At 39.5% G+C, this 22,917-nt stretch overlaps 3 protein-coding genes and 1 non-coding gene across 4 annotated transcripts in view; 2 read left to right on the top strand and 2 right to left on the bottom strand.

Annotated features, from left to right (window-relative positions):
• Nucleotides 1-8,296, bottom strand: part of LOC119416024 (BTG3 associated nuclear protein) — a gene marked incomplete in the record, with an annotated part of 39,404 nt that extends 31,108 nt beyond the window's left edge. The window contains 9 exon segments of the mRNA XM_037683193.1: nt 289-410; nt 1,598-1,756; nt 3,726-3,965; nt 4,990-5,162; nt 5,308-5,397; nt 5,577-5,776; nt 5,892-6,001; nt 6,362-6,431; nt 8,194-8,296. Of these exon segments, the coding sequence (XP_037539121.1) occupies nt 289-410; nt 1,598-1,756; nt 3,726-3,965; nt 4,990-5,162; nt 5,308-5,397; nt 5,577-5,776; nt 5,892-6,001; nt 6,362-6,422 (1,155 nt within the window).
• A 253-nt stretch (nt 8,297-8,549) lies between these two features.
• On the top strand, nt 8,550-8,622 carry trnar-acg. The gene has a single exon. It is a non-coding gene; the product is annotated as a tRNA-Arg (tRNA).
• Nucleotides 8,623-11,904: 3,282 nt separating this feature from the next.
• On the top strand, nt 11,905-14,000 carry ribc2 (RIB43A domain with coiled-coils 2). Its single transcript, XM_037682784.1, has 7 exons — nt 11,905-12,089; nt 12,181-12,262; nt 12,796-13,116; nt 13,194-13,312; nt 13,438-13,608; nt 13,685-13,851; nt 13,931-14,000. The coding sequence occupies exons 1-7, from the start codon at nt 11,973-11,975 to the stop codon at nt 13,998-14,000; spliced, it is 1,047 nt and encodes a 348-aa protein (XP_037538712.1). The 5' UTR covers nt 11,905-11,972.
• Nucleotides 14,001-14,685: 685 nt separating this feature from the next.
• Nucleotides 14,686-20,919, bottom strand: ada2a (adenosine deaminase 2a). Its single transcript, XM_037682783.1, has 10 exons — nt 20,873-20,919; nt 20,320-20,628; nt 18,816-19,035; nt 17,693-17,906; nt 17,474-17,601; nt 17,269-17,359; nt 15,879-15,987; nt 15,560-15,717; nt 15,249-15,451; nt 14,686-15,179 (listed from the first exon to the last, which is right to left on the bottom strand). Exons 2-10 carry the CDS (start codon nt 20,615-20,617, stop codon nt 15,089-15,091), a joined length of 1,512 nt encoding a protein of 503 aa, XP_037538711.1. The 5' UTR covers nt 20,618-20,628; nt 20,873-20,919; the 3' UTR covers nt 14,686-15,088.
• Between the last annotated feature and the right edge of the window lie 1,998 nt (nt 20,920-22,917).

The raw sequence follows: 22,917 nt of genomic DNA, 5'->3' as shown, positions 1-22,917 counted from the left end.
GGATGGATGGATGGATGGATGGATGGATGGATGGATGGATGGATGGATGGAATATGCTTTACAATATCAATATTTTATCCAAATTTAACCTACAATTAAGAAGTGAGAAGTACTGAGAAGGAATGGTCACTTTGAAAGTCTACAAGGAAAGTCTAGGTTTGTTTATTGGTATCCAATACTTGAAATCGTTGTGTCATTTTTAAACTATAGATTTTTGCACTAATTAAAAACTAGTCATTTTGTATAAATGTAGTAAGTTAACTGGCAATAAAATGTCAAGGCACTCACCACCTGAACTTGCCCATCTTCACCAATGCGGTGGAACTGGACCTGCTGATTGGCCAGTGTGTAGTGCAAAGTCTGCTGGGTAGCAGCTTCAATGTGGGAAGACTCTTCTGACATATTCTCATCTGCAAAAAAGGACAGAATCAGGTCTTCATAGTGAATGATGGAAATCAGAGATAAAGTACAACTAATTTGCCGAGCTGTAGAAGGCAGAATAAAGATACAAAACAAAGACACTGAGAAACAAAACAAAATACAGATACGGTTTTGGCAAACGGTTACAAAACACAAATTTACTGGTCAGCTGCTGGGTGCTGTCTTGTTTTGTACTTGTTCACACATCTAAATGCACGATCAGTCATACACCCACATTTATGACCAGACAGCTCAAGACAAACTTAAACGGTCGGTCTAACACACACTAACTGTAGTTCCATGTTACATCTATTACCCTCTGCAAACTCACACCAACCAGAATGCAGTTTTTATTTACATTAAATTAAACTAAGATATCACAAACAACGTTTTGGAAATGAGCAGTCTTCCATCTTTCATTGTCACAGCTGTGTACTGAATTATATAAACAATCCTTAGGACTTTACCAGACGAAGAAAGAATTGCCAGGTGGTTTCTGAAAGCTCTACAGTTCATCTGAAGTCCTGCGATGTAAAATTAGTTATTGTTTTAAAAGCAGAACCGTTGCTTTTCCCCAGTTTATTTAACATGTAATTTGATGAAAGACAGAATAACTGTTTGGTCTCTTTTGTGTATTGCATGCTGAAGGATGCACCATCTGAACTACCATTTGTGTTTTATACTCCGGGGTATGTTTGACCTGAAAAGGAAGGGGTCTGACAATCCATCCCAAATGTGTGCTCACAGGATATTTGTGTTTCCCCTGCAGTCAAAATTTTCTCTAGTCAGAGGTGAGAGGTGAGAGCTCACAGGACAGCAGGCATTGTCTGGAGATAGCAAACATCTGAAGCTGCACACTCTATGACCACTTAGGGAAAAAGCTTTCAAACACCATAGTTCAGAGCCTGTAACTGGACCAACTGCATAACCTGACAGCGCACGATGAATGGATTTCATGTCACTAAATTACATTCTGCTTCACTGAAGCTATAAATGAACCCTCAAAACAAGTGGTGCTGAAACCAGCATGTAAACAAGTATGACTAACCACACATATTTCAATGAAAATTCCAATATTTACATATATTTATAAAATAGTCACTGAAGTTAATTGTGATACCACATGTCATGGTTTTTACACACAGTGATTTACAGAAACTTGACCCCTCTTCTTTACCTGCAGCTGAACTGCGCGGTGTGCGTTTGGAAAAGCTCTTGACTGCCAGACTCTGGCCACGCTGCTTGCGTCTCCAGGCTGTGCGACACTTTGAATCTATGCTTTGCTTGATCCGGTACCAGTCTGACTCAGTGATGCCAAATTTGTGGAACAAGTGACCTGTGAAGACATGGAGAAATTAAATGTAACGATATGTATAGAAATCAAATAACATGAACAATATCTAAAAAGAATGGAAAAACATTGTGCAGTTATATATTTTTTTAAACTCTGTGCAGGCTTGTTGGTATGTTTAAGCAAAAATATATATACACTTTTTGCCTACTTAATATTTATTTAACTTATTGCAGCCATAAATCTTTTTGAAAATATTGTATAACGGCATTTTATTCCAAACTCCAAACTACACAAGCTAGACACAAGTTATCTAACTAAAAAGACAACTATTTATTTTTTTTATTTTAATAGAGCTGCTTCTATTGTAACCAAAACATAAATATATAAAAAATATAAAAATAATAATAATAATAAAAGGTAACCCCTGCCTAATTTTTTTTTTACTTCTCCACCCCTACTGGCAAGTTATCACAAGTCTAACTGTCTCTCACCATCTCCTTGCATGGAGATATGTACAGGTGTACTTAGTGGCTGTCTAAGCCACGTTATAAATTGTTCAGAGGGCGAGAGCCACCTGACAGCTCATTTCTATTTAAGTTAGCAACCCGGCTGCAACCTTTGCAACCCGAGGATAGAAAACGAGACAGAAGGTTATCTGATGGTAACGGGATGACACTATTCGGCAGCCCCTTTGCACCTGATGGGTCCTGCACAGGCAAGCAGGACAGGTGCTCCTTCATTCTTTTTTTTTTTTTTCCACTCAGAATGAGTCACCCAAATGTCAGCCAGCCACGCTCCTGGCTCTGCATACTTATGTGTTAGACAAAATGTGCATGCAGCTTCACACACAAATTGCCAAGTAGATGTATAGGTAACCAAAAATAAAAACGTTGCTTTTTTTTTTTTTTTTACTTTAAAAGCAAAACTAAAAAAAAAAAACAGAGGAAATGCCCATCATTGTTTGTAAGGAATTTGACCAAAACAGAAGATAAAAAACTTAATTTTCACATAATCTACATGTGAACATGGAGTTTATACAAGAACCAAAGATAACAGTTTATTAAAAATAATTATAATAATAAATAAAAGCTACAATACTTGACTTATTTTCCCATCTCTGCCTTTAGTAGGTGTAAAGATGGATCCTTTCTATTGAAATCTCATTGTAAATGGCCAAAATAGACATCCCCTATCAAACATGGGGAAGTATGAGAGAAGGGGATAAGCAACTCTATCAACCGTGCAAGAGAGTGTTTAGACAGAGTGTCAATCCCACTCTATAATCATGTATGTCACGAGAAAATACTTGTTAAAACCAATTAAATAGGCATAAACTAACTCTGTAGAACAGGTCACAGTTGACAGAGACATTCTTAAAACCCCAATATAAAAAAAAATATGGATGAAGCACTTGCACACAAATAAATCTGTCAACCACTGAAGACCTTGAAAGCCTTCCACTGCTCAGAGTTACTAATTCAAGAGTGACTGTGTTAACATCTTTCTACCAGACGTGCATGTCATTTGGACTTTGGTATGTACAACAATGTGTTGCACATTATGGCACATATGCTATGATTAATGCATGTTGTTGTAAGCCACTTTGGGAATACATATTATGACCTATTTCTGTGTTCGATTCAACTTTGCTCCATAATGGAACAGAAATAAAACATGGAAAAGTCTTGGGAGAGTTAATTTAAGCCACAAGGACAAAAGGTTTTAAACCTCCAATTTCAGCAAAATAAAAATGTATTAGTGTAATATGTTGGCTATATTGAAAATATTTGATAATGTTCAGATATAGTTGTTAGACTCTGACTTGACTACTATTAGACAATCACATCACAAACTTGCAAGTTCATATAGCTCTGATACACTCGTAGTTAGTTGCGGTATAGTCTATGCATAAATACACGTAGACATCGTTCCTGACGCTGCTAGAAACTTGTGCATGCAAAGAAACTGGCCAAAACTTGTCAGTGACAGAGAGAAAAGGTTTATGTCTTACAGCGTATGCCATAGATCATGAGTGGGTCCAGCTGCTTTTTTCCATGTTTCCCTTGCCCTGAGAGATTAGACATAGCCTGGACCTCTCGGTGGAACAGGTAGTCCAACAGCGTTAGCGCCATTTTCTCTGCTGTACGGCAGTTTGTGCTTATATAAAGCATGTCCGACAGAGATATTGGGCAACGAACTCGCATCTCTGAGTTGTTCTCGTCTCCCAACCAGGTGCCTTCTGGATAATCATCTACAAGGACATAACAGAAGATGAAAAGCTGTTCTTCAAGCACAGCTACAGTGAGCTTTTACCATTAATTTGTAGACTGTCTGTGACGACACTGAGATGTGGAGCACTCGGTAAACTCTACCTGGACTGATTTGACTGAAAAACAGCTAAATATATTCATTCAATAAAAAGCTCTGATTTACTGGTTGGCAAACCCAACAAAGGATTCAGAAATCCAGTTACTTGTTGTAATGCAATAGCACACCCGTGTGGCTGTACAATGAAGTGAACAAAACTATTTTTTGGGTTGTTTGCTCACAGCACATGTTAATTGTTTAGTATACCACATTAACAAAGCATAATGCAGATGGTACCATCCAGTTAATGTTGACTACAACGATTCACATGTTACAACACGGAGTTGAAAACAAAAGAATATTACTTTGACTTTTAAGTTACACTCAAGAACTGGCCTTCAATAAAATTTACCAAGACAGAGAAATAAAAAACATGTGGACTTGATTTACTTTTGCATAGTTAAAAAGGAACCCTCACCTTCGGGGCGCAGTTAAGTTACAGAAGGACATGCATCATTGACAGAAGACAGAAAAGACAGAAAGCTCAACATGTATGACCATTCTTTTATTCATAATAAAGGTTGAATGAATGAATAAAGAATAATTTTTAAAAGTATAATTCATACTATATACCGGTACATGCCATTTAAAAAAATTAAAATAAAACAAGAGACTTATAACCAACATATATCATACCCAGAAGCTGTTCTGATGCTAAAGGAGGGTTTAATAAGGTGTAGTAAGTGGTTTAAGCTAAATGAGGTGCTTCTTGGTCAAAGTGAAAAGGTCAGACAAACACTTTTAACCACTATTCATGTCTATGAGTTGTAAATGACCAATTTGATTCTGAGAACGGTAACCTTGTGTGTTGTCTTAGGACAATCTTGGTGCGGGACAAGATTTACAATAACCACTGAAACCACTAAAAGCTGTATTTGTCTTTCTGTTTCGCTAGTGTAGGATCTTACCTTCTGAGTTGAGCGTGATGAGTGTTACATTTTGGCCATTTTGTGCACTGCCTGACTGACCGCTGTTAGAGACAGAGTCACTGGCCTCTGAGCCACTCTCCTGCTCCTCCTGACTCTCTTCAGGGCCTGGCACCTTTACCAGGATTGTGTTCTGACGCCTCCGAGCTGCTGTGCTGTAAACACAAAATACGTTTTGTAAAGAACCGAGATCCCCCAGTTGTTATAACAGAAGAAAATGGCCAGTGTTAGTACCGGATTGAAAATTTGGGAAATCCAGCATAATTATGAGGAGCTTTGTTGGGGCTTAGAGCTACTTACTTGCTGAGCAGGTTTTCTAATGGAGTGTCTTCCTGATTTAAGCTCTTTGGGTTTTCCCTGCTCACGATCACATTTGTTTGTGGGACAACACTGAAAGAAAATATCAAATCAATTTGGGAACAAGCTAAAAAAATATGAAGCTTTAGATGTTACAAAAAAAAAACAATTTCAGTCAGTTCATAAATGGTTAAAAAATCAGAGAAAAAAATCTTGGCTGCCGACTATCTGGTGAAATAAATTAATTCAATGAGCTGATACTTGGAGCTTACCATCGCACTTTGTTCCAAGTTTGAGTTGCACCCTGGGGAGACCCTGCAACCATAGGAACCTGGACAGGGCTCTTGGCACAGGGCATCATGCTGTCAAGTCTGCGTCCAAGGGCTTTGCATGTAGCATCTAAGGTCTGCAGCTTTGACTCAATTCCTTCTAAGCGTTGACCGATTGATTCGGTGAATGAAACCAAAAGATTCTGGAAATGGAAAAAACAAAGTATTTGTTTAATATTAACATATTTCCCAAAAAGTGCAACGTGTAAGTGATTGTTATTAGAATTTTGGACAATGTTCTTTACACTGCACCGGTACCTTAATGAACAATAAGTCCTGATTGCTGTTGTTATTCTCCTGGCAGGTACTTAATTTCCGCTTTTTCTTCTGGTTTCTTTCTTCAGGATCTTCATGATTATCCAGCATGTCTGGCATGAGACAAATATAGAGACACCCTCAAAACAGCAATGGACAGTCTCCTTGCTGGATTTCATTTAAGGCTGTCCAGACTGAAGATGTGTTCTTGCTCCAATTTTTTGGAGAAAAGAGATTCCTCATAATAGAGCCGTACAGCAAGCATTTATCCCAAAGCAAAGTAGAATATAAATTTGACTTAGAGAAAAAAAAATGGCATATTGTTATTGTTAACTTTCCATAGCACTGAAACTATCAGAGGACATGCCTTTCAGTTGAAAATGATTGAAAAAGTCAACAATTTTCTGTACACCAGTTAAATTAAGAAAAAAAAACACACAGTTTGATTGCAGATTTCTCCAAAGAAATCTTACCAGTGCGGTTAAAGTCCTCCACTGTTATTTGAACAATTTCATCCAACTCTTGTTGTGACATTGTTCACCGCTGGAATAAAAAAAAAAAAAAAAACAGTGCAATATTTATTATGAACTTGTTTCTAGAAAGCTGGTCATCTTTACACTGTATGTTTTGAGGCCTTTGCCGTCCTAGGATTACTTGGACTTACTATCAAATATGCTTATCCAGCTCAAAACCAATATAGCATTTAGAAAATCTGAAATATTGAAAAAAAATGTTTTGTGTCAAGATAACTACCAGTAATTCAGGTTTTAAATGAATCTAATTGAATGCAATGGACAAGTGGGGCAGAAAAACATTTAGCTGTGATTGCTTACTAATTACTTGATTGTATCATCACAGAACACAAGTTTTGAAGTTTTTTGTTGAACAGTTGTAGCAAATACCACTACAGGGCAAAAACAGTCTATTAATTGAGGACTATTATGATTTTGAATTAACTTTTTAACTAAATATAACTTATTTTACCGCTTTTCCTTGTATGCATCTTCATTGCTTTACAAGGCTTACCTGTTTGTATACCTGTTTTTCCACAGGCTTTTTCTGAGAAAAAGCTCAGCTTTGCACGTTGATTAAAAATTACTTTTAAAGTTAACGTTATGCAGACTGTTTATTGGTTTTAAGATTATCAAAGGTTTTGTGTGGTTGAGAAAATGTCAGCATGTCCAAGTATATTTTTAATCAACCTTTTCTTATAAAAGCAACATCACAAACTCACCTGAGATGTGGCAGTGAAATACACACAAATCTGCCAACATTTAAAACTGAATGCAATGCTGACTTTTAATTTTATATTAAACTGCTTTCTTTGTTACTGTGTTTCGTTCCACTTCACTGTGCAACTTTCTGCACATTTTCATCCGAAATAAAAATGTTTTGTACGTTCCCTATGCTTAACTAGGAAAAACATACTTAACATAACAAAAAAATAATCATTCTAAAATGACACCACATATATTAATATCAACAGATTGCTTTGTATAGAAGTGTAATGGTAACTTTTTCATCTTCATATTTAGGAGGAACAAACTCAATTTAATTGTATGGTTTATGTCTGCATAATAGAGCCACAAAAAGTTGCATCTAAGGTATCTGACATGAAAACAAGTTTATATCCCCATGCTTTAAGGTATGTATACCTTTTTATACTTTCACAAGCAAACCAGTGAAAACAAAATGGGGGTATTTCATGATAAATACTGTTTTTAAGTTAATGGCATTTTCACAAGTGACTGATACTGACAGTTCATACAGCAGCTTTGTTTTGTAGATATATTAATTTTAATCATTCTTAGCTAAAGTTAGTATTAATAAACATAATAGAATAAAACAAATATTAAAGGAAAAGGTTATGTTTATACATCTGCAGTTAAGAGATAAATGTGCAGGGCGGTGGTTTCTAAAACGAAAAGTATGGGTGGAAAAGCACCAACCGGCTATCTGTTTTGTGCAATGTTTTGTATGCGTGTGTGGTAACAAATTTTATTTTAGCTATACCCCGGGCAACTTATCCATTTGAAATGATTTACAGGCAAAAAAAAAAAAAAAAGTAAATAGTGGCTGATGCTAGCTGAGGCTACACAATCCCACTTGCTAACGCTGAAGGAGTGAAACAAGACGCTGTTTAAGCTAGCTTAGTAGTTAGCATGCTAGTTGGGCCTAAGGCCGCATCGACGCAATGCAAGAAATGCTGAAAGTCGAAAACGGCAAATAAGTGACATTCTGTCTACGCATCTTCACCGTTGCTGTAACACAACAACATGCACCGTGTATGATTGGGTTATATTACCGTGTGAATGACGAATTCTCGTGTTGTTTGTAGGGATTCCGATAACGGCGCCGTTCCTCGCGAGAGATGAGCCTATGCCCGCTCCTCCTCGCTCCACTGTTCACAGTTCAGGTTCGCGTCCAAGTCATGTCGGTAGAGGCCGCTGTAACCCAACTAGCAGAAACCTAACAAAGCCGCATGTGTAATCGTTTTGAGCTTCTGCTGCGGGACAGTGAAATGTCTAGTTCAAACGTAAGTTATAGTAATTTTGAGCAATGTTAACAAAGCTTTCATAGAGATTGAATGAATGAATGAGTTTCGGTCATTCACGTCAAATAAATTTTAAAAAGCCCGTCCGATAGGCACATTTCTGTCTCGGGCTAGTGGCGCAATGGATAACGCGTCTGACTACGGATCAGAAGATTCTAGGTTCGACTCCTGGCTAGCTCGAATTTTTCTTTTTCTCTTATTTTATATTTCTCAAGCATTTCTGAAGTTTAGATTAGTTTAAATATCGATGAATTGTCAATTTGTTCTGTCAATATTAATTTGGCTCATTAAATCGTTTTTAAATAATTTGGGAGTTGACGACCAACCGTGACAAACTTTTTTTTTTAAATCAGGGTCATTCAAGCATTATACAAAAATGGCCAATCATGTTTTACGCCCGCTATTATAATAAATAAGTACATAAATAAAAAAAATAAACATTTTCAACAAAATATATCTACCTTGCAAATGTAGCTGAACCAGGGGCCCTTTTCACAATGACGTCAGACAACTTCCTTTTTGACTCAATAAACTTGTAATATAACCTCTATAAATATAAGTTGAATGAATGAAATTCCGTGAAGTTTACAGACAGGTCGCCCAAGGGAGAATAGACCCGGAAGTAATGATCCACAGCATCGAGTCAAAAAGAAAGTTGTCTGACGTCATGTGAAATTCAATTCAATTCAAAAATACTTTATTAATCCCAAAGGCAAATTATTTGTTGTTGTAACTCGTTATCCTCATTTCATTAAGAGATGTTATAGATACTGATGGCTGTAGACAGGAAGGATCTCTTGTAAAGGTCCATCCCACAGTGGATCCTAAGAAACTGGCTGCAGATGCCGTCTGATCCGTCCACCCAGACTCGCTGGCCTCTTGGTTCCCGCGGGCTTTAGGACCGCCTGAATGCCGAGCAGAACTCCTCCCAGAGAGATGGTCACTCCTCCCAACAGTCTGCCGAGCTCCTTGTCACTGCGGACAGCCAACTGTAGGTACTGAGGGACGATCCTGTCCTTCCGCTGTCGTGGACTCGTGAGCCATGTTTCCTGCTAGTTCCAGGATCTCAGTGGTCAGAGACTCGAGCACAGCTGGCAGGTAGATGAGAATGCAACCACATAACATCCTTTTCAACTCATTTGAGAGTTGGGGCCATAGTTGAGATATTATTTGAGCTTTTGAGATGTTAATCAGCTGCTGTTGTTGTAGAAAACTGCCTTGTTGCCATGGTTACGCATCATAACAAATGTCCAAAACCAAAAAAGTCTCAGTAAAAATCCTTCCGGCTGCACAGCATCTGATACCAGAGGAAACAATCATCCAAAAAATGTGACTTACATCCAGAAAAAGAGGAATTAAAGTTTCCAAAAGCAAAATCTCAGAATGAAAGTAACAAAGCTGCTCCAACATGCAGCCACCTTGAGCAGCGCAATTCTAGAACAAAAAAAGGGCCTATTCTAGGATCTGAACTTTAGGGGTGCTTAGCCCCCAGAATGGCTCTTGGCTTGAACAATGTGGTGGCCATATAAGTTCAATGATAAAGTTGGGGGGGGGGGGGGGGGTTCCAGGTTGATGGACTGTGACTCCCATCACCCTTTGGAGAACAAGTTAGGAGTCATCAGGACTCTGTACCACAGAGCAGACAGCGTCCCCACTAACTCAGGAGCCAGGTAGAAGGAGAAATCCCACACAAGACAGGCTCTAGAGCAATGTGGATATCCTAACTGGGCCTTCCTAAAAGCAGAGAAGAAACCCAAACAGGACTCCAGTCAGCCAACAGGTGAAAGGAGGAACCCAGACCCAGACCAGGGGTCATTCCATATGTTGCGGGAGTATCAGAGAAACTGAGACATTTATTTTCTAAACATAGCGTCCCAGTGGCTTTTAAACCCCAAAATACATTACGGCAAAGACTGGATCATCCCAAAGATCCAGTACATCCAGTCCGGCACAAACAGAGTAATATTGTGTATGTTGTTCAGTGTCAGGAGGGCTGTGATCAGTCTTACATCTGGGAAACTAAACAACCACTGGCCAAAAGGATGGCCCAGCACAGAAGATCAACATCATCAGGCCAGGACTCTGCGGTCTACACTCATCTCCAGGCCAGCGGTCACTCTTTCAGGGATGAAGATGTTCACATCCTGGATAGAGAGGAACGATGGTTTGAGAGAGGAGTAAAGGAGGCCATCTTTGTGAAAAGAAACCGTCCATCATTAAACAGGGGTGGAGGCCTACGTGTTCAATTGTCCCCCTCTTACAATGCTGTGATTGCTAGTATCACTCAGCCCTCTGTGAGCAGTAAACAGCCATCAGTGTGCTAATGATCCATTGTTAGGCTGATGGTCCTTCTTGAGCATGTGATCAGTTGGTTTTGGTTGTCAGCAGCAAAACTGGTTGATCCACTCTGAGAAGGTGCTATTTATAAGACTGAGCTGAATACAGCACCTCAGACTGAGGAAGTCTCTCGGATGAAAGACGAAACGTTTCTACATCATTTTGTTTTTGTTTTGCTTTGTTTTGTTTGTTGAATGTCCAGAGGACCAGATTTAACTTTTTTGGATGGACAGATGCCCTTCAAAATACTCTCAGGTGACATTAAATCCAATCATGGGTGACTTTATGAATACCAATAAACTTGTTGATCTTTGGAGAAACCTAAACTCTAACATTAGACAGAACACTCAAGAATTGATTATTGGTTAGTTACAGATTCTTTACTTGGACACGTCACAGAAGCCAAGATCTCCTGTAGCCCTAAGTGATCACAGCACTGTAAACCTGCGAATAGACTCCTTCTCCCCTCAGAATGTCTTATATGGATATGTATCTGAAAATAAAAAGATGAATACTTTGTTAATAACATTATCATAATCTTAAAATTATATAAATGCATATGGCAAGTCTAAGTCATTATGGTCTGTATTCATACAAGAACTCCAGATGTTAAAACTTTCATTAGACAGTGCTAAAAAAAAAAATCTCTCTCTTATCACCTCGCTCAGATAATATAGCCCTCTGACAAATTATTTTAGTAATTATGTAGAATGTTAGATAAATAGTGCTGTGTATTTGATTTTACTTTTATCATATTATTTGCTAATACTCTGATATTATCTAAACTTAAATTTTTGATGTTTAATATGTTAATTTGTTTAAGCATATGTGGACCTTAGGAAGTATGACAGATATTTTTACTTATCATTGTAATTTGAGATTGTCATTTTTTTTATATTGTTCTTGTCTTCCTTTGTTCTGTATGTTCAATAAAGTTTTTAAAAAATTCTTAACAAGAAATTTTAGGTTAAATACTGCTCTGCCTCTAATTTATTTCGAGCTTCTCCTCCAACTTGAATCTTCAGCCTTTTTTTTTTTCATGGCACCAAGCTAGTAGATGACGGAAAAAGCCGACAACTCACGGAAGTTTACGAATCTCCTCTATGGTTGCCTAGCAACCGGTGTGTTTGAAGACGGAAAGTTTCACCATTTGTGCGAGTCTCTTTCAACATAGACACAATCTGCGACTTAAAATGTTCAACCTTGATCTGATTTCCGACCGCGTCGCCAGAGCTAATCTGGAAAAACGTCGCAAAAACGAAAGCGCAAGGCAAGAACGCATTTTTAACGACAAAGTGAGGCTGATTGGGGTGAGTTCATGTAGCTGGAGTGAAGTTAGCAGAGTTAGCAGGCTGACACGGTGACGCTTTAACAAAATAAATGTGCTGATTTGTTTCAAAGATTGACAAAGAAGCCTTGGACATGCAGGTGAAAGAGAAGAAGAGACAAGAAGAAGAGGCAAAAATGAATCAAAACACCTACGGTGAGTTACAAAATCATTTTTGTAGCTATTTTTCAATAAGTCATTTTGAAAATGTCTTAGTGAATCACCTGCCAGGAATCAGTTAAAGTTACTCATTGAAAATAAAACATAAAAAATGTTATCTCCCACTATATAAAACAATGCAGTTTTAAAGAGTTCCCAGTACTTTTCCAGATAAAAATACAGGTACACACTCAATGTAAACAAATCGCTTTAATCTGCATACTTAACACAACAAACTGGTGCTTAAATATGTACAAATACACCAAAAATATTGTAATTCTCTATTTAAAATGTCTGTTTCATAAACATCACTTTTTTTTTTCATGCACTTTGGCTTTTTGTATATAAATACAGTTTGCCTGCAAATTTTAAATTTAAGGACACATGATTTGTCAATGTAAGAAATAAATTGTGCAAATTCTGTTTCGTACTTACTGATAAGAACAAGAATTATTGATGGGTCTTTGTGACATTAGTACATTATAATGCTAAATGAATCGCATTGTATGCAACATGGCCTCTCAAAACAGAAGCTGATATACTCCAGCATGTCAAAGTAGCCAACCTCCTTCAGCGCAGACAGGAGAAGGAGAAGCGTGACATGGAGAAAACCCAAGTGACCTACCGGCATCAGCACCAGCAACTGTGGAGCCGGCGCGAGTTCGATCTCAATGACCCTGACCGCTTCAGAAAAATGGACGAAAGCGATGCTCAGATGATGCTCCCTGGCCTGGTGGGTGAGGACCGGGACAGTAAGAGCAGACTGCTGAGACAGAAGGAGCAGCTCAGGGAGTGGCTCATCCAGCAGCAGACTGAACAGGAGGCAGAAAGGCATCAGCAAAAGATAGAAGGCAGGTGTTTTCTTGTACTATAAATGCTCAGTTTGCACACAACGGATGCTCATATCTTCTTCTGCACTGAACTTTAGATCAGAGCTATGACCAAAGCAGGGTAGAAATGGACAACAAGGCTGCAGAGCTTCAGAACATTGAGATGGAAAGGAGAAAGGCAGCTGCGTTTGCCACTAATGACTATAACATGACCAAGGTAAATTATTCTAATTGCTCAAATTGCCAAATAAAAATAGCAAATCTGCTTTTGGTATGATAGAAAAAAATAGAGCCTGCAATTAAAACACACTTGAACTCCATCTCTTTTTTGATCTACATCAGATTGAGGAGAAACGACATCAGGAGGAAAGTAATGCTCAGGAGAGCCACCTGCAAGAATGTGCTCTGGGATCGGTGGGAGTGCCCGGCCTGTGCCCCAGCAAAAAGAGAGAGCCTCCTGAGAACCTGCAGCAGGTCATTCAGTTTCAGAGAAACCAAGTCGAGGAGAAGAAGGTAAAGCCATTTAGCTTCAAAAATGCAGTCTGGAAGGTGGATATTTGTTGTTTGCGACTGTGACGTGTGCATCTAGAGGATCGAGTTGGAAAGAAAGCAGGAAGAGGAACGCTACGATCGCCTCCGCGTGGACTCTGCTCGTACAGCTCTGCTGATGGAGAGGCAGCAGGCCAGGTTGGACAAGCAGCTGAGAAGGAACCTAGACAGCATCAACGTTCAACTGGCTCAAACACACAAACTACAGTGAGTTTTTTTTTTTTAAATAGTCCAGTTTTATTTTTCTCACATGGTCACAATCCGTGTTCAAACTTGTGATTTTCAGGAAGCCAGACATTGAAAAAGGGCGTATAGAAGACAGCTTCTTCTCAAAGTTTAACACCTGCAGCAGATGAAGGGACACTGCAAGGAGTGTTTGCTGTACCGCTTACGTGTGAGGAATGGTTAATTTAAAAAACATGCAATAAGTCATTTTTTTCTTGCCTCTAGTTTGCATATTCGACAATTTTGCCACACTTACAGCTGACACTGTATTTTTGTATTTTTTAGAGATCTGATCTGCATGAGCAACTAAATCAAAAATATATTGTATACAAAAGTCAAATGGCTAACATTCTTTTTTTTTTATCACCCTGTAAACACTTATTATTCAAAAGCACAAACAGCAAACAAGACAAAAACACGTTTAGTGTTAATCTTTCTCACATCTTTACAAACATATTTAAACAGCCGTAGGGGGGAAAAAAAATGAAATGATATATTAATCATAAAAACCTATATTTTATTCACAATGAAACTTATTAAGCATATCAAATGGTGAAGTTGAGAAACTGCACTGCTAGCACTAAAGATCTCATCGAATGAGACTTTCCCCCACATCAAAATTCAAACCAAGGTGCAAAACACAAAACGAGAAGCCTAAAAGTACAGAAGAAGCTGAAAATACAAATGTCAGTCTTATCCTTATCAGTACGGGACTGATCAATCTTGAGAAATGATAAAGTCAAAGTTGACCAGTGAACAGCTTCATATTCAGAATGAGGGATGGTAGAGAACATGTTTCTCTCACACTCTTCCTCAGCAGCAGCACACCTAAGTTCACAGCTCTGTGCAATCATCTTTTACAGCAAATCACAAATACTGAAGATTATTCTACAATTCTAGCATTTTTAAACCGCGTTAGGTCACCTTTTAGGCAATAATTAATATTTAGTTATTGCAATAATTCATGCTTTCATGAACATTTCACTCTAAATCTTTGCCAGATTTAGTTTGCAGGGACACATAAATATGCAAATTATCCTTGTATAACCCGTTAGTTCTCCATGAACTCCTTCCTCTTTGCATAAGAGTAGCCACTCAAAGTGGGTGACACAGCACCTGCTGAAGTATATTTCACTTAACAGAAGACAAATTAGAGCTTGTTGTGTAAAAAACATAAAAATGTGGATGTAGTAAGATTAAGAGAAATGTGCTTTATGGTTTAAAAATGATTTTCAGAGACGAACTTATTCCATCGTCTTTGCCACTCATCCATTGCTTTTTCTTGTTGCTGTGCAGTCAAAGAACTATACCTGAAAAGGAGAAGAAAAGTCAGAGTAGTTTATAATTATGAATGCACGAGGGAACACATAAAATCTCACCTGATAGAGTTCATTGCAAGCTGTTTAAGGGAGCCGACGTGGGACTTAATGCCTCCAAAACCCACAAAAGCTTCATAGAAGTCATAAGAGAGACCAGATGTGCCGAACAGGGCAGGGTCATCAGAGCTGATGACCACTGGATGATTTTCTGACATCAGGGCGGCTGCCGGATGGTTTCTCAGATCTTTTACAAGCTTTAATACCTACAGAAAGATGTGTGTAAAGAAAAAGCACAGCAGCTTTAGTTTCAGATGATGTTGTGAAATGCACTCTGGCAGCTAGCGGGCATGATTTACCAAAGAACAGTGTACCTGGTTGGAGATGGGACACACTTCCACAGCCACCCCTCTCTTCCTGGACAAATCTTTGGCCACCGGATGGTGAAGCAGTGCAAATCCATGGCCGATACGTGACGTGTTCAGGAGCAGAGCATCTAATAAGTTCTGATCCACTTCAGTGCCCTCAAGGTCTGCAAGATGTGGAGTCAAACAAGTAGCTTTAAGGTCAGTGAACAAATTCTTCCAGGACTGACTTTTAGTTTTTCCCTTAAACGAAGGACAAAATCAATTTCTTTAAATTTTAATTGTTGCACATAAACAATACCGACTCCATATGAAGCAGGGAGCTCACCAGTCTCTCCAGCATGGAAAAAGAAAGGAAGTGAGACTCCTTTCTCTGCAGGCAGTGACAAGGCCTCTCTGAAGTACCACAGGGGTCTGCCTCTATCCTCCCGGCCCACCTGTGGATCCACACGGGCAGTTAGCACCATTCTTTACACATTGGGAAGTCATTGTTTTACTTTTTCTCTCCGGGTACTCTGGTTTCCTCCCACAGACCAAAACATACATGTTAGACTGATTGGTAACTCTAAATTGTCCCTAGGTGTGAGTGAGAGAGTGAATGGTTGTTTGTCTCATTTGTCTCTCTGTGTCCCTGTGATGGACTGGAGACCTGTCCAGGGTGTCCCCCGCCCCTCGCACAGTAATAGCTGGACATGGGCACTGGCAACCCCCGTGACCCAAAATGAAAGAAGCGGGTAAAGATAATGGATGGATGGATGGATGGATGATGGATGAGTCCTCGAGTACAACAGAGCTTTAGGGCCACGCTAAAAAAAAAAAAAAAAATTACATTGCCACGCTAAGAAAAAAAAAATTTAAGCCAGAAAATTACGAGAATAAAGTCGAATAAAGTCTTAATATTACGAGAATAAAGTGTACGAGACTTCTTTTTTTTTTTTTTTTTTTTACAGCTGTCATTAATTTTTTTTTTCCCCACGAGTCGGATCCACAACGTGACCTGTCAATCAATCCAGTAGGCGTGTCAGCAAATGACCAATCCAAAACTAAATGAGTCTTAATATTATCCAAACTCCGACACGATAAAGCAGGGGTTACCACATTTTAACTGTGGTAAAATGAAGAATGTTAAACTTTATAGTTACTGACGCTCTTAATCAAAACGTGTTCCAATACTTCCACCTACTGTTGTGTTTTTGTACGCTGCTTCTGGGATGCGTGACGTAATTACGTCACAACTTTTTTTTTTTGTTTCCGTTTGAAAACGGTAAAACTGTAATCCGTCAGCACATCAGCATCAGATTATTGTTAGTATCGGGACTTTGAACCTGCTCACAGTAAGGTGGTACGCTCCAGCTCTCTGCAGGTAAGGAGCATTTAATTTCTGCTTCGGATCATTTGCTGACACGCCTACTGACAGGTCACGTCATGGATCCAACTCATGGAAAAAAATTAATAAATGAACGAGAGCTGTAATAAAAAAAGTCTTGTACGCTCTCGTAAATTTATGGCTTTTATTTTATTTATTTTTTCTTAGCGTGGCCCTAAAGCTCTATCGTACTCGAGGCTCGATGGGAACTAACCTGTATAAATAAAAGGTTGAATGAATGAAAAATTGTTTTACTTTTATATATTGTTTTCAATCTAGTAAATGAAGCCATATATAGTTTCTTTCCTCCCACAGTAGTCCTATCCAGAGGATAAGTCACGTTGACTCTCACCATGTCAAAACCAGCCATGAAGTCAGGAAAGTCTTTCTTCAGCTTCATTGCTTCCTTCACAGCTTCAGTCATAACTGATGCATTTACACCCCTGAAACAAACAGCACGTCCGATAAATAATCATTCAATAAAAATCCTCTTGATGTTTGACTCGTGTCAGAAAGCGACCGGTCAGATCTATTTTAAAAGCACTCAGTGAAGTCACCTGTGAATTGTAACAATGATTCTTGCTCCAAAGAAGTCCTGGTGCTCTGCCGTGAACTGCCTGGTGATATCCTGGTAGGCCTTCAGGGTCCAGGCTCTGTCATGGGTGCTGCCATCTAACTCATACACCTGAGTGCCAGCGGTACAACGTAACAACTGATGAACGGAAACACCGGACACAAAACAGATGATGCGCAGATGATGCGAAGGCGGACATTACCTCTGGAAGGAGAGCGCGCAGTTCCAGATACATGACGTTGTCCGTGTAGAACTGGGTGAGGCCTTGATAGAAATAGTCTCTGAACACAGGGGCGTAAGTGACCAGACCCCAGAGAGCGAGGAAAATCTGTTCAAACTTATCCCACACCACATCCTGACTGGGGTATGTTGCCTCTGGATCCTGATCAGTGAAAAGCGTCAGATTCCTCATGATGCTGAAAGTTGGACAGTGTTGAAGAGAAGACAAGATACAAGAGTCATTCAGAAAGTAAGTGCCATCTTATTAAGATTTTACACAGAATGTGTCATTTATTGGTTTATTTCTTAACGGTCTCATTGCACACCACTAAAACATCTGTTTCTAGTAAAGGAGTGCACCTGTAGGGGTTAGTCTAGTGTCAATTATAAATCCACTGCTTTTCATAATAACCCAACTGTTCATGCTTCAGGGTTAGAGGCATCTTATTTTAATATTTTATCCTAAAATATGAACATGCATACCGGTACAAATTTATAGAACGCGTTTGTTCACATGCAGCTAAATTAGGTCTATTTTCTAGACTGTGGGAGAGTTTTTGATGTCCAGGGGGAGAGACTCCAGAGGTGGGGTGCTGAGGGACTGAATGCTCTTGAGCCCACAGTGACCAGACGAGCAGGTCGTTGGATGGAGGAGGAGGAAGACCTGAGCGTGTAGGTGAGCGTGTTAATGTGGAGAAGTGCTGTGAGACAGAGAGGGGCGAGGCCGTTGCTTCAAAGGTGAGGAGCAGGATTTGTCAATGAAGATGCTGTAGGATAGACTGGTGGAAGGGGTTCTGGACCAGTTGGAAGTTTATAGATGGATTTTAGAAGAGTTACAGCAATCTGGATGGGATGTGACCAGAGTGAGTCAGGATGACGTTACCGTTGGGTGAGAGGGATGGATGGAGACGAGTGACGTTACAGATATGGGGTTTAAATAACGTGTTGTCTAGGATGATAGGACAATGATAAAATAATGAACCGTGAGATGTAAAAGTGTGAAAAGAAAGATTTCTTTCATATTTCTTGTTTTGTTGGAGGTAGCTTATTTCCAATTACTTTTAAAATACTTTTATAAAATCATAGCGCTACAAAGATTGAATCACCTGTCGTCTAGATCTGTGGTGTTGATCGTTTTGGCTCGAAGGTTCTCCAGCAGAGCCCAAGAAGAGCACCGCGGCAGAGGCTTTGGCTGCTGAGACGAGAAGATAAATCTGATGGACTGGCTGTCAGTCCAGCACATGTAGCAGTGTGGGCGATACGTCACGTTCTTCACCAGCCACTCAGCATCCACCATGGAAAAGTCATGGACATGAAGAGCTCCACCTGAAACATTGGAGAAAAAGAAATAATGTGAATATGTTTCATGTAAGTAAGCCTCTTGATGGAAACAAGGCTGATGATGCAAACATCTATTTTTCAGTGTTAACATTGGTATAATGATTGTAGCCCTAGTCAAAGGTTTACGGGGGTTATAAGCAGAATTTGGTTTAGGGTGCCCAATCTACCTCAGCACCCGTAAGAACTCTGATTTAGGTCAACGTCCTTGCTTTGTACATTAAATACAAGCATTTGCTGTAAGCACAGTTTTAAGTAGACTATAGGAAAAGGAAAATTAGAAACATTTTTCAAATTGTGAAGTCCAAGCGTTTTATTTCCCAATGCTGAGAAGCAAAAACGGATAATAATGTTTTCACCTGTGTATGTGTGCTTGGTTGTCTGTCTGTCCAATGTACATCCTCAACTGGTTAACTTTTGGAGCAACCCCATTCAAGATGGCTGCTACAGCCAAGTGACCTTCGAAAACACAAATGTTGCTATGATGACTCAGTCAATCTTACAAGTACTGAGCTAAAATTTGATGTGGTAGTAGGTGCAAGTTGTTACCAACATATACTCTTGTGCTATCGCAAAAGACTGGATGAGATTATCCTTTAGGTTTGACCAAAACAGCTACAACTTCATCAGTTCTCAACATAAAATGATCTTAGTCTAACTCTCAAATTCAGTTGTGAGACCAGCTTTGTTGTGTGGTCGTAAGACACTGAGGCACTGAAAAATAGGAGAAAGAACTGGAAGTAGCAGAAATGAAGATGTTGAGTTTCTCCCTAGGAGTGACAAGATTAGGAATGAGATCATCAGAGGAACAGCACAGGTTGAACAACAGGGAGATAAAGTTAGAGAGGTCCGACTGAGATGGTTTGGACATGTCCAGAGGAGGGACAGTGGGTATATTGGTAGAAGGACGTTAGAAATGCAGCTGCCAGGAAAAAGACAAGGAGGAGATCTATGGATGCAGTTAGAGACATAGAGGTAGTTGGAGTGAGGACAGAGGATGCAGAGAACAGAGTGAGATGGAGGATGACTTGCTGTGGCAAACTCTGAAGAGGGAAAAACCAAAAGAAGTCTAACTCTCAAATTCAATATAGGGGATATCCTGAAAAGAAGCTACAGCTTTAATCTATTTAGAAAGGATATTTGTAGTATAGTGTCAATTCAGCTGCTCGTTTCAAGTTAAAACCCCCAACATTCTGAAATGTATTTGATGTGGATTTAAAAAAAAATTGTTGGAAGTAATCAGTACAGGGGGCCGTTATGGTAAATGTATACCTTTCGGCATCTTTTGCAGCAGACTGAAGATGGGGCTGGTCCTGATGAGATCCCTGGCCCTGAAGAAGTGCATGGCGGGAGGAAAGTGTTCCCTGGCCGTCTCCTCCTGCTTTATTTTCAGCAGGAGAGTGTCCAGTCGCTGCTCAGCATCAGTCAGCACCATCTGCCCTCCTGTCTGCATGAAGGCCTCCAGCTGTATGAGAGCCTCTCTCTGCCTGGGGTCTGGGATGGCCAGTCCACAGGCCAGGAGGCACAGAAACACCACAGCCGCATGGGGGCGCTGTGGCTGGACAGACATTGTATGGAGAGCTGAAGGAGAGGACAAAAACAAAAACTGTACTGGGATTTAACAGGATGTAGGTCTAAGAAGAAAGAGTGGACTCTTTGCAGAAATGAAAGCGACTTGTTATGCGTTAAATGAGACTATAAATAAGTTAGCGGAACATAGACGCCAATTTGCGTACTTCTGCGTAAATCTACAGGCAATGAAAACAAAAGGAGACATGTAGTTCTGTAAATGTGTCAAGATACAAAAAGTCACACGTTACGTTACCCTGCTTTAATCACCGCGGCTGCTTCGTTTTGTTTGTAAAAATATCCAGCTGAAGTGAAGGCGCACAAACAATGCTAACAATGTCTGGACCGCCGCTGTCCCGTTTGTCAACAGCTCAGCTGAGCGTCACGTCAAAAATAAAATAAATAAAAATGACACGAAGGAGTTTACCAGACCACGTCGTTTATAAAACTGTCCAATAGCGTTCTTTAACACAGCTGCGACACGAAAATAAAAAACATTAACTGTTATAAACAGAGGGAGTACATGACGGTAACGTTGTTTTTCTGCCCAACGCGTTGCCTTCCAGGTGCCAAAGTCCCGCCTCCTTCGATGTGATTGGCTAAAAAGTTATACAAATTTGGTTTCAGGAAAATACAGCACAACCACTGCTTCACTGAAGTGACATTGTTGAAGCACTGGATGCGAAGGATTATTGTGCTGCACTTTTCTTAGACCTGTCTAAAGCTTTTGACACTGGATCATAACATCTTGTGTCATAAGCTCTCAAAAATCGGTTTCTCAGAACACACCATTGGTTGGTTCTCTTAACTATCTCTCAGACCCGGGCAATGTGTTCAACATAATGGTACTTAATCCAGTTATTTAACAGTCAACAATGGTGTACCACAAGGCTCGGTCTTAGGACACACCCTCTTTACAATCTACATACATAATGTAGGTAAAAACATCCCTGAAGCATCCATACATTTCTATGCTGACGACAGTTGTTTACTGTCGAGCTAAAACAGTTGATAAGGCTTTCCAGCTTTTGAAATCTGCATTTAACATCATCCAGACTGATTTGTTTCACCTCAAACTTGTCCTAAATGCCGACAAAACCAAAGGGATGATTTTTTCAAATAGGAAGTTGGTTCCAGCAGTTCTTCCTCAGATTTTATCCTCAAATGGTGTCCCGATTGAGTTTGTTGATTCCTATAAATATTTGGGTATCTTGGTCGACTCGCATCTCTCTTTTAAGCTCCATGTGGAAAACTTGGTAAAGAAACTGAAAGTTAAACTGGGTTTCTTTTACAGAAACAGATCCTGTCTAACTCTGAATGCTAGAAAACGCCTTGTATCTGTAACTTCCCTTCCCTCCATTGATTACAGTGACATTATTTACATGAACGCTCCTACAAGAACCTTGCAGATGTTGGATGCTGTCTATTATGGTGCACTAAGATTCATAACTGACTGTGATTATCGTACCCACCACTGCACCCAGTATTCACTGGTTAACTGGACATCATTAACTTCACGCAGACTCTCCCACTGGTACATTTTCATCTTTAAATCACTTCTTGGTCTGCTGCCTTCATACATCTCCTCCTACATGTCTCTGCGTGAGTGCAGCTACAATGTGCGCTCTCAGGACATTATTACCTGCAGTGTTCCCTCAGTGCAGACTGAACTAGGCAAAAGGGCCTTCTTCTACTCTGCTCCTGTTTCCTGGAATACAAAAAGATTTGAAGCTCTCGACCTTGACCTCTTTAAGTGGCTTTAAGAATCTGATGGACTTCTGGCAGTAACCAAATGCAGACATGTTCCTGTTTTTAGTTTTCTACATTTGCCTTAGAATCTAGCTGTTTTTTGTTACTTTCTTTTTTTAGCCATCCTATTTGTTTTAAAAAAAAATAATAATTCTGTATGACTTTTATAACCGTTTATTGTTGTCGCTGTTGTGCATTGTTGTCATCATTCTTTGTTGAAATCAGGTCTCTCTTGTAAATGAGTCCTCGAGGCTCAATGGGATTTACCTGTCTAAATAAAGGTTGAATGAATATCCTTTGCAATATGATTGATTCTTGTGAAGGCTAGCCTCGGAGTTTATTTATCGTGTGAGCAGCAGAGGGGAGAGACACGGTTCATGCATGGCTCCCAATACCACAAGGCGGACATATTTGTTCATAACTTTATTATTAGTGTTAGACTCGTAAAAGGCAGGAAATAATAAATACAGAAAATAAATGTGGTTTACAATAATATTTATTTTAGCATAAATAAGGGGTTTCCCTTTAAACTTTTATCCATATGCTGCTAAC

Source organism: Nematolebias whitei, chromosome 10 (assembly GCF_014905685.2).
Source record: "Nematolebias whitei isolate Nwh7 chromosome 10, NemWhi1, whole genome shotgun sequence".
NCBI lineage: Eukaryota > Metazoa > Chordata > Actinopteri > Cyprinodontiformes > Rivulidae > Nematolebias > Nematolebias whitei.
The sequence above is the reverse complement of the archived record's forward strand: the minus strand, read 5'-3'. Positions and strand labels throughout refer to the sequence as shown.

Excerpts from the sequence above, each read along its gene's own strand:
- ribc2 (XM_037682784.1), top strand. The coding sequence starts at position 11,973 with ATGTTCAACCTTGATCTGATTTCCGACCGCGTCGCCAGAGCTAATCTG. Across the intron at positions 13,117-13,193 it reads GCATCAGCAAAAGATAGAAG|ATCAGAGCTATGACCAAAGC; the intron begins GCAGGTGTTTTC and ends ACTGAACTTTAG. Across the intron at positions 13,609-13,684 it reads ACCAAGTCGAGGAGAAGAAG|AGGATCGAGTTGGAAAGAAA; the intron begins GTAAAGCCATTT and ends GTGTGCATCTAG.
- ada2a (XM_037682783.1), bottom strand. The coding sequence starts at position 20,617 with ATGTCTGTCCAGCCACAGCGCCCCCATGCGGCTGTGGTGTTTCTGTGC. Across the intron at positions 19,036-20,319 it reads GCTGCAAAAGATGCCGAAAG|GTGGAGCTCTTCATGTCCAT; the intron begins GTATACATTTAC and ends CCAATGTTTCAG. Across the intron at positions 17,907-18,815 it reads ACCACAGATCTAGACGACAG|CATCATGAGGAATCTGACGC; the intron begins GTGATTCAATCT and ends TCCAACTTTCAG.